The sequence below is a fragment of the Melospiza georgiana genome, chromosome 3 (assembly GCF_028018845.1).
Source record: "Melospiza georgiana isolate bMelGeo1 chromosome 3, bMelGeo1.pri, whole genome shotgun sequence".
NCBI classification, from domain to species: domain Eukaryota; kingdom Metazoa; phylum Chordata; class Aves; order Passeriformes; family Passerellidae; genus Melospiza; species Melospiza georgiana.
Genome location: NC_080432.1, coordinates 16868847 through 16882599, shown reverse-complemented (window position 1 = coordinate 16882599; position 13753 = coordinate 16868847). Strand labels below are relative to the sequence as shown.

The following is a 13753-nucleotide window of genomic DNA, read 5'->3' as shown; positions in this document are numbered from 1 at the left end:
CAGACCGAGATGGCGACACTCGATGGCGACGCGCGACGGCACCGGCGGCGCGTGCCGGCGGCACCGCCCACCGCGCCCAGGGCCCGCTCCGGGACTACAACACCCAGAGTGCCCCGCGGCGGCCGCGGCGGTTCCGGGTGGCGGTGGCGGCACCTCCTCGGCGCCGCGCCCGGTGTATGGCAGTGGTGCGGAGCATGGGCCCCGAGCGCGTCTGTCCCCGGGAGCCCGGGCCGCCGGAGGGCCCTGACGGCGCGGCCGGGTGGAGCGGCGATGAGGAGGAGGAGGAGGAGGAAGAGGAGGAGAGCGGCGGGTATTTGTATCAGCCGCTGAGCCAGGAACCGGAGCAGGGCCTCGGCGACGCGGGCCCCGGCCTGCAGGAGCGGCTGCAGGTACCGCCCAGCGCCTCCCGCCGGGCCGGGGGTGGCGGCACCCGCGGTCCCGACCTCCGCTGCCCGCCTTTCTCCGCAGATGCTGAGGCTGCACCTGCCCGACCCGCCGGTGGACAGCGAGGAGGAGAATGAGGAGGAGGCAGCGGGAGGCGCCGCGGCTCAGAGCAGCCACAGCTCCATCCCCATGGATGCAGGTAACCGCGTCTCCGGCAGGACCCGCCCGGGGCTCTGCCGCGGTCTCACGGCCTCTCTGTTCCCAGAGCATGTGGAGCTGGTGAAGAGAACGATGGCCAGCGTGAAGCTGCCCACCCTGGGCATCCCCGCCTGGGCCAACCAGATCTCGGAGGAGCAGTGGAAGGACGTGGTGCAGCGCACGCTGCAGGCCCGGCAGAGCCTCGGCGGCCCCCGGCCTCAGTGGAACTGAGGGCAGCGCTGCGGCACAGGGGCTGCAAACCCCAGCCCTCCCTCTACCCTGGAAGCACCCACTGCCTCCGAGCCAGGTGCTGACAGGACTTGCCAGTATCAACCTCCCAGTTTGTCCCACTGACATTGTCTGGTTTTCCTTTCCACTCCTTTTTCTGGGTTCTGGCTGGTGCATAAGTCAGTGTGATAACATTGTGTTGGCTTCCTCTACCTCTGAGGAAGCAGATTGGTTTCCATGCCTGGATGCATATGGGGCGATGGGGCTTGGCTGGCTTTGCCCAGATTCCCTCAGGACAAACACTGGACTTGGCCCCATGCTGACAGTACCAGAGAAGTCATTCTCCAGGCTAGGGCCCCTCCTCTCAGGATAGGGTCTGTGTGTTGGGAATATCACAGGTGGAGCAAGATGTGTCATTCCAAGAGATTGGTTTTATTTAGTTCTGTACATACAGGGACATCTGTACAAAATCCAACACTTTCATACTATGTAATGCTCTACTGAAAATAAAGTACACCATATGTACATATGAACTGTAAGCAGCTTAATACTTGTGTCCAGGGTGTGAATGCAGTAGTTTTGCTTTTTCCCTTGGGAGGAGCAAGCCAGGTGGAGTGGAAGAGGCAGCTCCAGTTCTGTCCATTTGGCTGATGTGGGGAAAGGCATAGGCAGAAATGAGCAGCACTAATGCTAGAAACCAAGTACTGAGCGAGGGGCAGCTGTAGCATGGCAGATGCAGGTCTGCCTATGAGCAGTACATGTGGTGAGAGGGTGAGCACACTCCCCCCTGTCTCACATGGTCCCCTTCTGACGTGTCCAGGACACTGGAATGAATAGGCAGCAAACAAAGGATGATGTGAAGGTACTAAGCCTAAGTTCCCTGACCCAAAACAAGACACAAAAAGCTATGGGAACATCAAAGCTGTACAGCACATAATCATGATGTGTTACAATCCTGCCCCTGCACATGGCACAACCCCAGCAGCATTCCTCTGGCCAGGGTCAGGGTCTGCCAGCAGAGACAGATCATCTGCAGGACAGTGCCAGCCCCTGCACACCACAAGGTTCTGTTCCCTCTGCAGGCAGAGCACCCCACAGCGGGGAAAGGCAGCCACTGCCCAGCAGCAAGCAGGCTCAAGTGAGGGCATACCATGCTGTAGCAATCTAAAAATGAGGTCTTGGCTTACAGCACAAAGCTAAGCAGCCAGTTGGAGAGCCTGTGCTGAGACAGGAAGGAGCCTCCTGCCCAGCCCGAGCCTGGCAGCCCTCATTTCCAGAGCTGTGCTGCTCTGGCACCACCTGGTGCACGTCCACATGCTGTGCCAGGCGTGAGGTAATCGATTGGCAGCTGATCATGAGCTCAGACTAATGTTCAAAATAAGCAATAACCTCCCTGAGGTGTTTCTGAAGTCTCCTGACACTAGAACTGGCCCGTTGCGTGAGGCGGAGGGGAGGTGGGGCCCGGCGTGACTGGGGGATCTCGCACATGCACCCGCCAGCTCCTCCCAAGAGATGGCGGCATTCCTGATAAGGGCTGAGCCGGGAGGAGGGAGCTACACGGGGCAGGGATGCAGGTACACAGGTCAGAACAGCCTCGCTGGGGTGGAGGGAAGATGTGCTGCACACCAGCACAAAGATTAGAGGGGGTGATGCTCTGACCTGGAAATGGTTTCCTGGTGAGGACAAGCAGATACACCAGAACCTTCTACAACATCCGTGCTGCTGCAAAGCAGTGCCAGGCTAGCACCAACCCCACAGCTCCCTGCACCACTGCAAACCCACTTTGAAGCTCATGTGTCAAGAAAGCAGGCACAGCAGGTAAGAAGCAAGGACTCCCTCTCTATGACAAACCAGGTGGCACCTCGGCCTGGCACTGAGTCTGCACCACAAACAACACGGGTGAAAGCTGGATCACAGGAGCACCCAAGCGCTGCACAAGCCCCTGGGCTATCAGCAAGTGTTTCTAAATGCTAAGTTAGCACGGGCCCTGATGCACCAGGTGATAACTAACAAGGGCCTCGGGCACAGCAGGTGCACACGTGACAGGACAGGTGAACTTTGCTCAGAGCACCCACGGAAGCAGCGATTGAGCACTAGTGCTTAGCCATTGATAATAATGAGGAGACAAGTGAACACTCAAACTCAGCCACACCCCAGGAGGTGCAGCCATTGCTTCCACTAGCTTGCAGAAATGACTAGCAGCACAAGCTTCCTAGAAACCCTGGCCCTGAAGAGCTAAGGATGGGATACAGAGACAAAGGGAGAGCTGCAGGAGTATTTTAATTGAGCAGGTAGAGGAAGAAAGTAGAAGTCAGTGGCTGACACCTGCTACAAAGCGGGAAGTTAATTCTGGGCCCACAATTAACCCGAGCCATCGGGAAGGAAATGAGTCAGCACGGACCAACACAAACAGCAGAAGGAATTCACTTTCTCACAAGAGAGCTTCTAAGGATGCTCTAAAGGGAGGACTGCAATAGTATGTAGTGCTTGCACCCAGCTTAACTGGGGGTGGCAAAGCACTGAACCCCCACTCCACTGACAGGGGAATAAAACAAGGGGCTGGTAGCAAAAGAAAGGTGGAAGTAAACATTTCCTCTGCTGTACATTAAGACCCTTCAGCTGTGGAGCTGCACCCCAAGGCAGGCTGGAGAGACAGCAGAGCCTTCCATACTCTGCTTCTGCCCCAAGCCTAGCCTGGCCTCTGACCATGGCAGGGCTCAGCTGCACAGGCTGCACAGGGGCAGGTGTGGAGGAGATGGGCACTTGGAGTTTGGAGCAGCACACTGAGCCACGCACGGCAGGCTCTGCCCAACACAGAGCCCTTAGTGAGGCTCTGGCTGCCTGGCAGAGTAAAATCAGGTGGCAGCTCACAGTGAAGTGAGTCCTGCCTGGGCTGATAAAAGCAGAGGTCAGGCAGGCTCCCCTAATGCCTGCAGAGCCAAGGTGGGAAAGCAGGAGGACGAAGAAAAAGCAGGAGGACAGGACAGTGGTGAGATACAAGTTCTAACATAAAACCAGATCTACCCTGGAGGTATGCAGATGGAGTGGAGGACAGGCACAGCTCACCATGTTCATTCCTTACTTATACATGAGAACCGAGTGCATTTCCATGACCCCTGGAGGAAAGGGATGGGGCAGAGCTTCCTGGGCCAGCTCCTGAGCCCGTCAGAGAGCCTCCTGGCTTGAGGTGAGAAACTCTTCTGCTCTCTTGTGGGCCTCCAAGGCTTTTATAGTGTAGACGTCCTGCGGAAGCTCAGACTTCCGGCGCAGCAAAACTTTGTCCTTCTTAATGTCTTTCAGCATCTACAAACAAATCAAAGGAGTCAGGAACCAGCAGCAAACCCCTTCATGCCTTCAGCCTCTGACTCCAGCTGCTCTAAGTTATGCTGGGTGGCACTGCAGCATGCTTCAGAACAGGCTGAGAGCCAAACACAGACCAAAAGGACACAAGCAAGTCCCACTGGCACTTTTTCCAGAGTGAGAAGGATAGAAAAACTCCACTCTTCAGACTACAGGTTGATCTCTTAATGATGAGGGGTGAGAGTAGTGGCATTTACCTTCAAAATATTTGGAAAGAGCCAGTTGTGGCTATGCTGAGTTGCTGGCTGGACTGGGAGCAAGTGTGAAAGGACTCGAGTCCCCTACTCACCTGCACAGCCTCCGTCTCCACCGTTTTCTTCAGGAGCTGAATGTCCTCTGCAGTCGGGGTCTCTGTCTCCATACAGCACACAGAAGGCAAGGGTAGAGGTGCATAATACATGGGGTACTGCAGGCAACACAGACAGCTGGAGAGTCAGCACTCCATCCAACACCACACCTCCTCCCCCAGCATGATAACACAGCATGGCACAGTCTTCCAGCTTCTTCTCTGGCCCCCAGAAAGGCAGCAGTGGGGACACAGGCAGGGAAGGGTATCCTCCCCTCCCCTGTGCCCTCTGACTCCCAGCACACTGCAGTTCACAGTGTGGCCCATAAACACACACATGCTCTCTATAGGGCAGTACTTAAGGTCAGTGCTGCAGAGGGACAGCCTGATAAATCACTGCCACATTCCCAGGATGCTGTTTTTTGGGACACACCACTGCTGCAGCAGTGTCCACAGGGCTGAGATCAGATATTAAAACCTGCTTTCATGGGCTGAGGAAGCAGGTCAAGACCCCCAGCACATTCTTGTCCCATTCATCCTAGGTGCTGTTGTCACTCACCTGGGGGTTCAGTCGAGCCAACTCCTCTATTTTCTGCCACATTTCTTCTCGTTCCTTCATCCTGAACCTTCCCCTGCACAGAGAGAGCGAGAGCAAGTGTGAACTCCTGGGGAAAGCCCAGCTTTCATTCACAGCATGATAAAAGCAAGAGACAGCAGAAAAGTGCAGGCAAGGGGAAGTGCAGCTCTGTCATTCAGAAACCCCTAATTCTACCTAAATCTACAGGTGAGATGAAGCAAGAAGAGGGGACACACTATGGCTAGCAGAGGGTAGGCAGGCATGCTCCTCGCTCACCTCAGAGCACAGGGTGGCAACACTGGGCTGCACAGGCACTTTTGGCCTGGCTTTGTGCTGCCAGGAGTAGAGCAGAGTGTCTTGTTTAATGCCAGAATGTCTGGGGTAATGCCATGACACCAGTCTGGATTTCAAACACACACTTTCCTGGTGCTCCCCAGATGCAGAGGGACAAACTCTATTTTCCAACAGAACTGGGGTTCCACTGCCCCACTGCTCCATCTCTCTCTAGCCATAACACAGCACAGAGCTGCCTGAACAGCCCAGGCACAGCTCTTGACCTTGGCACAGATTTTGGCACACAGCAGGGTCACTTATAAATCACAGGACAGTGAATGCTCACTGCAAACAGAGGTGAGCTTCCACCACCCCTTGTTATTCTCTTCTGCACTTTAAACAGCTGCACTAAAATCTCAGCTTTATTTCCATTAACTACATGACTTTCATCCCAGCTACTAGTCTTTCTAGTGCCCTATGTACCCATGTTAAGGAAGTTTTTATACTCTGTAATGACATCACACTCTTCAGAGTCATGTAGGCTTAGAATGAGAATGAAGCTGCCAAGCAGCAGATTGCTCCACCAGAAAACACAGAGTCACAAAAACACCTCCAACAAACCAACCTCAAAACACCCCAAATGAATAACCCATTCAGGACAAGACACCACCTGCCCCAACTTCCTCACTGGTTTTCTAAAGGATTCTGATAATCCAAACAGTTTAAAGGTGTCTGGGGAGACTGGAAAGGTGCAGTCAGCCCATTTGCACTGAGAGACAGCCTCTCCACATGTTCCTGCAGAGTCTGTCCTTCATGACCACCAGGCCTGAGCTGGCATGGCACTTGTAGACATGTTACCTAATTAAAAATAAGGCTAAGCCATAATCAGACCTCTCAACATCTGGCTGCAGCCTAACAGTGAACATACAACTCTCTTTCCTATTTACTCAGTTTGTTTGCACATGCAGTCCTTCCCACACATGTTGTTTTCTAGTTCACAGTACAAGGTTTTCTGAAGCCTAATTAAGCACAGAGGCACTAGACAAAAAAAAATCATCCTAACATGAGCAGAAAACTGCAGCACTACCCATACTTTTATTGGACAGCACTGAGCTGTTTTGTAAAGCTTTTTCAGAACAATTCACACACCAGTGCTGGGAACAGTCACCTTCAGCAGGCCAGCAGCTAAACAAGGGAGAGAAAACTCCTGATGGAAACACCAGGTAAATCTTGTAGGAAATGTACTGTCACTTAAAATATATGTGAAAATATTGGTGGGCTTCATAAACTCCCTAGAATGGGAAAAAAAGAAAACTTGCTTGCTCCCATTTTAGACACTAAAAAACCTTCATTTCTCCATAAGCAGGTTACTCATCTGAACGTCTGATTCATAAATCAACTTATTACTTATTATTGAGTTACTTACTCCTATTTCACAAAACAGAATGTACCCCAGAGTTCCACACTCCCAGCAAGGATCAGCTCTGCTCTCCCCACCAGCAGCCCTGGCTCATCCAGGAATGAGGAGCATTGTTTTACTATTTTATTTCACTAAGTCAGCAGAAAATAGATCCAAAACAAAAAAAAAAAAAAAAACTCCTTCTTGCTTACTGGACTGACTCAGCTCACCAAGGCAAGCCACAGAAGCACCAAAATCAGCACAAGGCAGCAGAAAAAGTGGAGTTCTTTCCTCTTTACAGCATCATGGCACAGGTACTTGCTGAGCACAGATTTTATCCCCACCATTCACTCTTTGAAACTGCAGGAATTATTCCATCTTTATCACTGGAAAATTGAAAGCATCCTGTGGCATGAGAGATGCATTATGCCCACTGCAGCAAAACTCTTCAGAAAAGCCTTTCTAAAGTAATAGATTCTACTGACATCACTACAACATTTATGAACTGGTGAGTATTTCCAAGGCAGAACAAAGCTGAGTATTCTCTGTGTGGCAATCTATTTGCTCATGACTCAGCAAACTCTGTCAACCTTTCCTAGGCCACCTGCTTCAGCAGGACTGAAAGGGTTTTTATCAGGGCACACCTCATCCCTACTCATGGTTATGGCTAAGGAATCCTACTTTTTGACAGAATTACTTACCACCTTTCCATTTCCCCTCTGCCTACTGCCATCTACCATCTGTTACTGTACCCCAAGGAGACTTTAGGATGAGCTCAAGTTACTTGGCAAAAACCCTCTTACTCACTTCTGCTTCTCTGCCTTGTATTGCTGTGTGCAGTCATCAAAAAGCTTTTGGTTCATCTCCATGAAGAGCTTCAGTGCATTGTAGATCAGCCCATGAATTGTCCTGCAAAGGAAGGAGGAAAGGAGAACAAGTCATGGTGGGCAGGTTCTTCCAGCTGAGCTGGCACCAGCAGCACAGACAGGAGGTAACAGCAGCAGCAACTCATTCTGCAGTGAGGTGACAAAAGACTCTCACACAATCCCAGCTCTTACCAAGGCAAAATCCCTTCAATAAACACAGCAGGAACTGTACAACAGGGGGAAAGAGATGGAGAAGGAAGAGAAGATCCTGGGACAGGCCTGCTGCGGCCAGATTAATGAGTGCAAAAATCCACATTCATGTGTTCATTTCTTGCAGTTACAAGTGGGAAATGAAGGATGCTAGGGGCCTGTTCAAGGCTGTTTTCAAGGGGGCTTTAGTGCCTCCCACTGTTCACACCACACATAACACAATGACTGGTTTGGGCTGCCAGTATTTGGTCATGAGCTTTTCTGCTGAGCTGCCCAAAACACAGCCAGGGAGCAGCCCTGAAGAGATGGGAACCAGCACACAGAATATCACAGAAGGAAAGTCAGCTCTGTGCCAGTGATTTATGGATAGCTTGCACTGTGTGTGAACTCCCTGTGGGACAAAAATCTCTCCTAGGGAATGAAAACAAGTGTTGAAGCTGTCTCTGAAATACCTGACCCAGAGGCAAGAGATGAGATTCAGCAGACTAAACTCTGTGTCTCTACCAGCTCTGCAAATGGAATATTGAAGAGAGATGCAATCCTGCTGGACTTAAGCAGGCTGTCTGACCAAACAGATGAATCATGTGAAGGAAGAGGAAAATCTGGGGGACTCAACCTGCCCTGAGAAGATGGGGATGTTGCTCAAAGACAAGGAGAAATAAGAGAAAAAGACTTTCATTTGCAGAACTTCATCTGCAATACCACTGGGAAGCAGACCAGAAAAGACAGGAACAGCAGAATCATGAATCTTGGCTGCTGCAGGGACATGGAACTGGTGAAAGGTTTCAGACAAGAACACGAAGTTCTTTTCTGAGCTCTGGACTTGTCCAGCCTCCCTAGAATTAATTTTTAGCTAATTCACTACAGGAAGTGTGTTAAATCAAATTAATTAAACTTGAATTTACTAGGTAAGGAATTAAATGAAGAAGTCAGAAGAAAGGAAGTTGATAAGAGAACCATAAAACAGAGTAGCATCTAGGAATCAGACACAGAGGACAATATTTGACATGGACAGCTGCCCAGTGAGTTCTGCTTTCTCTGTTTTTCCTGTATCAAGGACTCAGACACTGTATTAGCCAACTTCTCTGGTCACAGAGAACATAAGGGTGGGACATTAGTTAACAAGCAGCCAGAAGTCAGATGGAAAATCTACTGCACACTTCTGGCAGCCTTAGTGATAGGCAGGTATCAAACAGTGTGAAGACTCAAGGGCCCAAGGCTGGCAAATGCAGGTGCCCCAACCCTTGCAGAAGCTCTGCTGTGGCCCTTTCCATGCTGTGCAGAGATGGCTGGGGGCAAAATTAGAGCACACTGAGAACTTATATTCACATTTTAACAGAAGCTGTAACAGTACAGGATTTACAGGGTAAAATGCAGCTACTGCTCCCTGGTTGGAATGCTGTTGGTGTGCTCCAAGCCTGCTCCAGGATGGTTCTCCACAGACACAACCTGCAGCCACAGCCCCTGCTGAGGGGATGGAACAGAGGGTGGAGCAGAGTGGAAACACCTCACCCAAGCTCCCTTGGAGTCCTGGCAGGGAGGGGATCTCCATGGTGCTGTGCAGCTGATAAACTGCACAGGGCCTGTCAGCTATGGGAGATAGGAGCTGTCCTGTGGCTGAGACAGAACTGGGGTGAAATCACCCTCCTTGGGTGAGCTTGGTTCACCATAACAGAACTGTACTGACACACATCCCTTTCCCAAAATCACCCTCCTTGGATGAGCTTTTTTAACTACAACACAATTGTACTAACACACATCCCCTTCCCAAAATCACCCTCCTTGAATGAGTTTTTTTAACTACAACACAATTGCACTAACACACATCCCCTTCCCAAAATCCCCATCCCAGAGTGTGATCACCCCTCACAGGGCACGTGCTTTGTGCTTTACTGACTACACCTCTGAGCAAAGTGAGAGGATTTTGCACCTATCAGTAACAAAGGCACGTGTGACTAAGAGTCACTCGAGCTCCACCTAAAGAAATAGCACAAAAGTAAGCTGAGAATAGGAGTGAGTTAGGGAAGACTGCATTGTAACTACTGGGATCAGTCACCAGGCTGAACCCATCTTCTTCCCCTGTGGGTAAGGAATGTACTCTACACACTGGATACTTTTACTGGGAATTAGAGCTTCTCTGAATTGCTTTGAATATGTTTTTGCAGTCAGATGCTTTCACTGGCAGTCCCTGAATCTTAACCTGTCACAATTTTATGTTTGTAAGGAATGTTACTCCATGAACTGTCAGTGTAAGTCCTTCCCAGGCACTGGCACTCACCAGCAACAGGGAACATAACCAAATAAAATGGAAGACCTGCTGAGTGGTTTCTCTTATGCTGCTGGCATATTTCCCTGAATAAGTCAGTTAAACTGACCCAGCAGGACAGTCCAATGAAGGGTCCCCTTAACAGGACACTGACAGACTGGTTGGGCACAAGGGTTTTGCTTTTCCTGGGGTGCTGACAGAAAACTCAGAGGGTTCAGGAAATCTTTTTCCATGATACATGCTGATACTGCAGCAGCATGCCCCAAGACTGCCAGTGGATCAAACAACCCAGCAAGTGTCAGAGCATGAGGGAAAGACCTACTTGTTCCAGTGACTCTTGGAGTTCTTGTAGAGTGCTGGGAACATGATTGGGAGGATTTTGGCTGCATTATCGCTGATCAGGCTCATGATATATTCATTGTTCCAGTAGTACAGTGCTCGCTCTGCCACCTGCAGCAGGAGACAAAGGCATCCTTGAAGAGGCTCCTTCCAGGAACTCCTGTGGTGCCACCACCCAGCCAAGGAGCCCACATGCTTCCCCACAGCACAGGGCTGACCTTCATGAGCTTCTCTGAAGCCATCCATCCTTCCTTTGCCTCAGCCTCTGCTAGACACTTCTCATTTTTCTGGGACAAACCTCATGTTCTTGAATAGACAAGTCAATATACCCATGATTCCAACACCTTTACACAACATTTAAGGACAGTAATGTCATCTACTACAGGTCCCAGTTCTCACTTTTCTGGGACAAACCTCATGTTCTTGAATAGACAAGTCAATATACTCATGATTCCAACACTTAAGGACAGTAACGTCATCTACTACAGGTCCCAATTCAGATTAGCTCCAAGCCTTCTTCATTTCCTCAGACTGTCCTCTGTAAAGTTCACTCCTCCCTGGCTTTCCCACAACAGAGTCTCTCAGGGCTTTGAAGCTTGCTTCAGTTACCAGTCCCACAATTCAACCCCCTGATTTAGTAAAGGTGAAAATATGGAAAATCTTGGGGCAGCCATCCTGCTCTAACAAGACAAACAAGTCAAACAAGTTTCCACACAGTGACAGACAATGCAGGCTAATTTCTGCATTTAGTGCCAGCTTGAGAATGGTTTAAAAACCTAGAAAAAGAGACATCCAGACTCAGTTTTGCATTTCAGATAATGCAGAACTTGCTATATCCCCTTAGTATTCCACAGAAGTAAATGAAATGAAACTCATTTTGTGTCCACTTACCTAGCTTTTGGTTTGCAAGATGTGGTTAAGCTTTTTTCTGCTACATTAACACACAATCCATTCAGAGAAAACTGATTCCCACCAAGGTGCTCAGACTCACCAAGAAGTCAATTCCTAATTTTGCTCTTCAGACAAGCTGTAGACTGTTCAGCCTGACTGTATGGGACACCTTTGGGGTTAATTCTCTTAGGCTCTGAAGTGTTTGCACCTTCTCCAGGTTTCTCAGCATTGTTCTTCAGAGTTTGGCAGCAGATGAGGGCTGCTATCAAGTACAGGATGTCTCTCCTCCAGCCTTTACCCTACTTAATCCAAGCTCCTTAGTTCCTTCTGGTAGCTGCCTCCACACCCAAAGGTCACATTAGTCCTTTGGTTCCCCACCACCACACCAGGAATCCATGTCCAGCTGGTTTCCATCATGATGCCCTAGACCTTTACACAAAACTGATTTTTACATACATGTGTGACCTAGACTGACCTTATTTTTGCCTTGTAAATACATGACTTTGTACCTCTCTATACCCAAAGACAAACTGAAGCCAGCCTGCCTCACTGTGCACTCACTCTCACTGGGAGATGGCTGAGTCATTTCTTCTTTAACACTCCACCTAAACCTAGCTCAACCATGTGTTTGACCAGCAAGCTCTCTTCTTCCTGGGCACTCCTCATGGCAGTCTAAAACTGCCATGAGTGAGTGAAGAACACCTGCTAGGAGCTACTAGCAGGTCCCACCACCCTGTACATTTTAAACCCTCACAGAGATATTAGCCAGCTACTACAACCAGTTTCCCTTCAGTGGAAACAAGGAAGAAACAGGCTCCAGCACTTCTCCAGTACACCTCACTCTTTACTACCTGTGCCAGAATAAAACAAAGGACTTTCCCAGCACAGTGTCTTTGGTTGGCCTCTCTCCAACGCTGCAGAGTGCTCAGTTTTACTTCAGCAGGTGACCCTGGATGGATATCCTCTGTCCTTGCTAGCCAGAACAGGAGGTGGCAGAGCACCTGTGCTGCAGCCCCAGCCTCTGCAGCACCCAGTGCTGAGCAGCACAGAGCAGCAGGAGAGGCTGCACAGATCTGCTCTGTGCTCTCTTTGGATGAGCTCAGGCTGTGGTTGTGCTGAGGATTCACTGCTTCCCACCAAGTGTCACCCCAATACTCGCCCTGGTCACACTTCCACATGCCCAAAACTGCGGTGCCACCCTCAAATGCCAAGTGGGTTACAAGTCAATGCTCCATCTCCTCCCTGAGCTGCAACCTACCTGGAAGTGTGGGCTGGAGACACATTTGGCCAACTGCCTGAATAAGGGCTCCATAACTTTCACAAACTCAGATGGTTCAATCACATCCAGGATCTCCTCCAGCTCATTTAAGAACATCACCTCTTTGGGACTGTGAGTTTTTGGCCAGAACTTCAGCAAGCCCACAATCACCTGAGTGGGAAGAGTACAGAGACAGTTAGTTAGAAGCTCAAAGTCAACACCAGCTGCAAAATAAATTTTTAAGCACGTGGTCACAACAGCAAGAGGGGAGGAAGTAACAGAATAAACTTTCTCAGTGAGTCAGGGTGAGGGTGGGTGGTCAGTGAAGAAAGAAGACAAAAAGCCCAAACTCTGCAAAGTTACACTCATGGGGCAGCTCTCCCTAGGCTGCTATGATTTATTACAAGCACAAAGTTTACAATAATTTCGTATCCCCCACCACAGCTTAGCACAGAAGGGTGAAACTGGACTGGGCAGCAGCTGGCAGACAGTGCAAAGCAACCACAGAAGTTCAACTAATCCAACTGGAAATGCTATAGAGAAGGTCTCTGAAGGGTCATTATTCAAAACACTGCAGAGCTTGAATACTGGGGAGCACTGAATAAATAAAGCAATGCATGGGTTTGGGACAAGGAAGGGAAATACTGCTTCACACAAAAGTAACTGGATTATGGGACTCATTCTTGCAAGACTTTGTAGAGATTTAAAGTTGAAACAGACTCCAGAATGGAACAGACAAGTTTATGGAGTTTACACCTAATGGTTATAATTAAATATGACAATGCAGATGCAACTTCTGGCTGAGTAAAACCATTGCTTACAAGAATAGGGAAGGACTATATCTCCCTAGATTTTATTTTTTTATTTTTAATACTGCTTCCTGTCCTACCCATCTGCTTCTAGACACTATAAAGGCAGGATCCAAGATGCTGGAGACCTTCACTCTGTTGGAAGAAGAGATGCTTACTCTGTGGACACCAGAGGCACACACAGCTGAGCTGCCCTTTCAAACCTCTGCACTTCAGCTACCTGATCCTGAAGTTGGCACTTGAGAGGAAGTTCAGAGCAGCAGGGGACAGGAGTGGGCATTGCAACAACAGGATTAGAGATATCTGAGCATTATGTTTCTGCCAACTCAAGGCTTCAAAACCAGCAGTCCATTATTCTCAATGCTTGTCGTTATTCATGTCTGCCATTCAGGCAAGAGTTAGCTTCAAT

At 49.6% G+C, this 13753-nt stretch overlaps 2 protein-coding genes across 2 annotated transcripts in view; one reads left to right on the top strand and one right to left on the bottom strand.

Moving 5' to 3' along the window:
- The first annotated feature begins 22 nt into the window (after positions 1 to 22).
- On the top strand, positions 23 to 1358 carry MEA1 (male-enhanced antigen 1). Its single transcript, XM_058020042.1, is given in 4 exon segments — positions 23 to 79; positions 81 to 389; positions 469 to 583; positions 650 to 1358. Coding segments are annotated over 4 exon segments (645 nt in total). The 3' UTR covers positions 814 to 1358.
- The window catches only part of PPP2R5D (protein phosphatase 2 regulatory subunit B'delta), a 27575-nt gene continuing 15043 nt past the window's right edge, over positions 1222 to 13753 (bottom strand). The window contains exons 11-16 of the mRNA XM_058020040.1: positions 12536 to 12706; positions 10370 to 10497; positions 7513 to 7614; positions 5016 to 5088; positions 4460 to 4576; positions 1222 to 4113 (exon numbers count right to left, since the gene is read on the bottom strand). Of these exons, the coding sequence (XP_057876023.1) occupies positions 3976 to 4113; positions 4460 to 4576; positions 5016 to 5088; positions 7513 to 7614; positions 10370 to 10497; positions 12536 to 12706 (729 nt within the window). The 3' untranslated portion in view covers positions 1222 to 3975. The remainder of the gene's footprint in view (positions 4114 to 4459; positions 4577 to 5015; positions 5089 to 7512; positions 7615 to 10369; positions 10498 to 12535; positions 12707 to 13753) is intronic.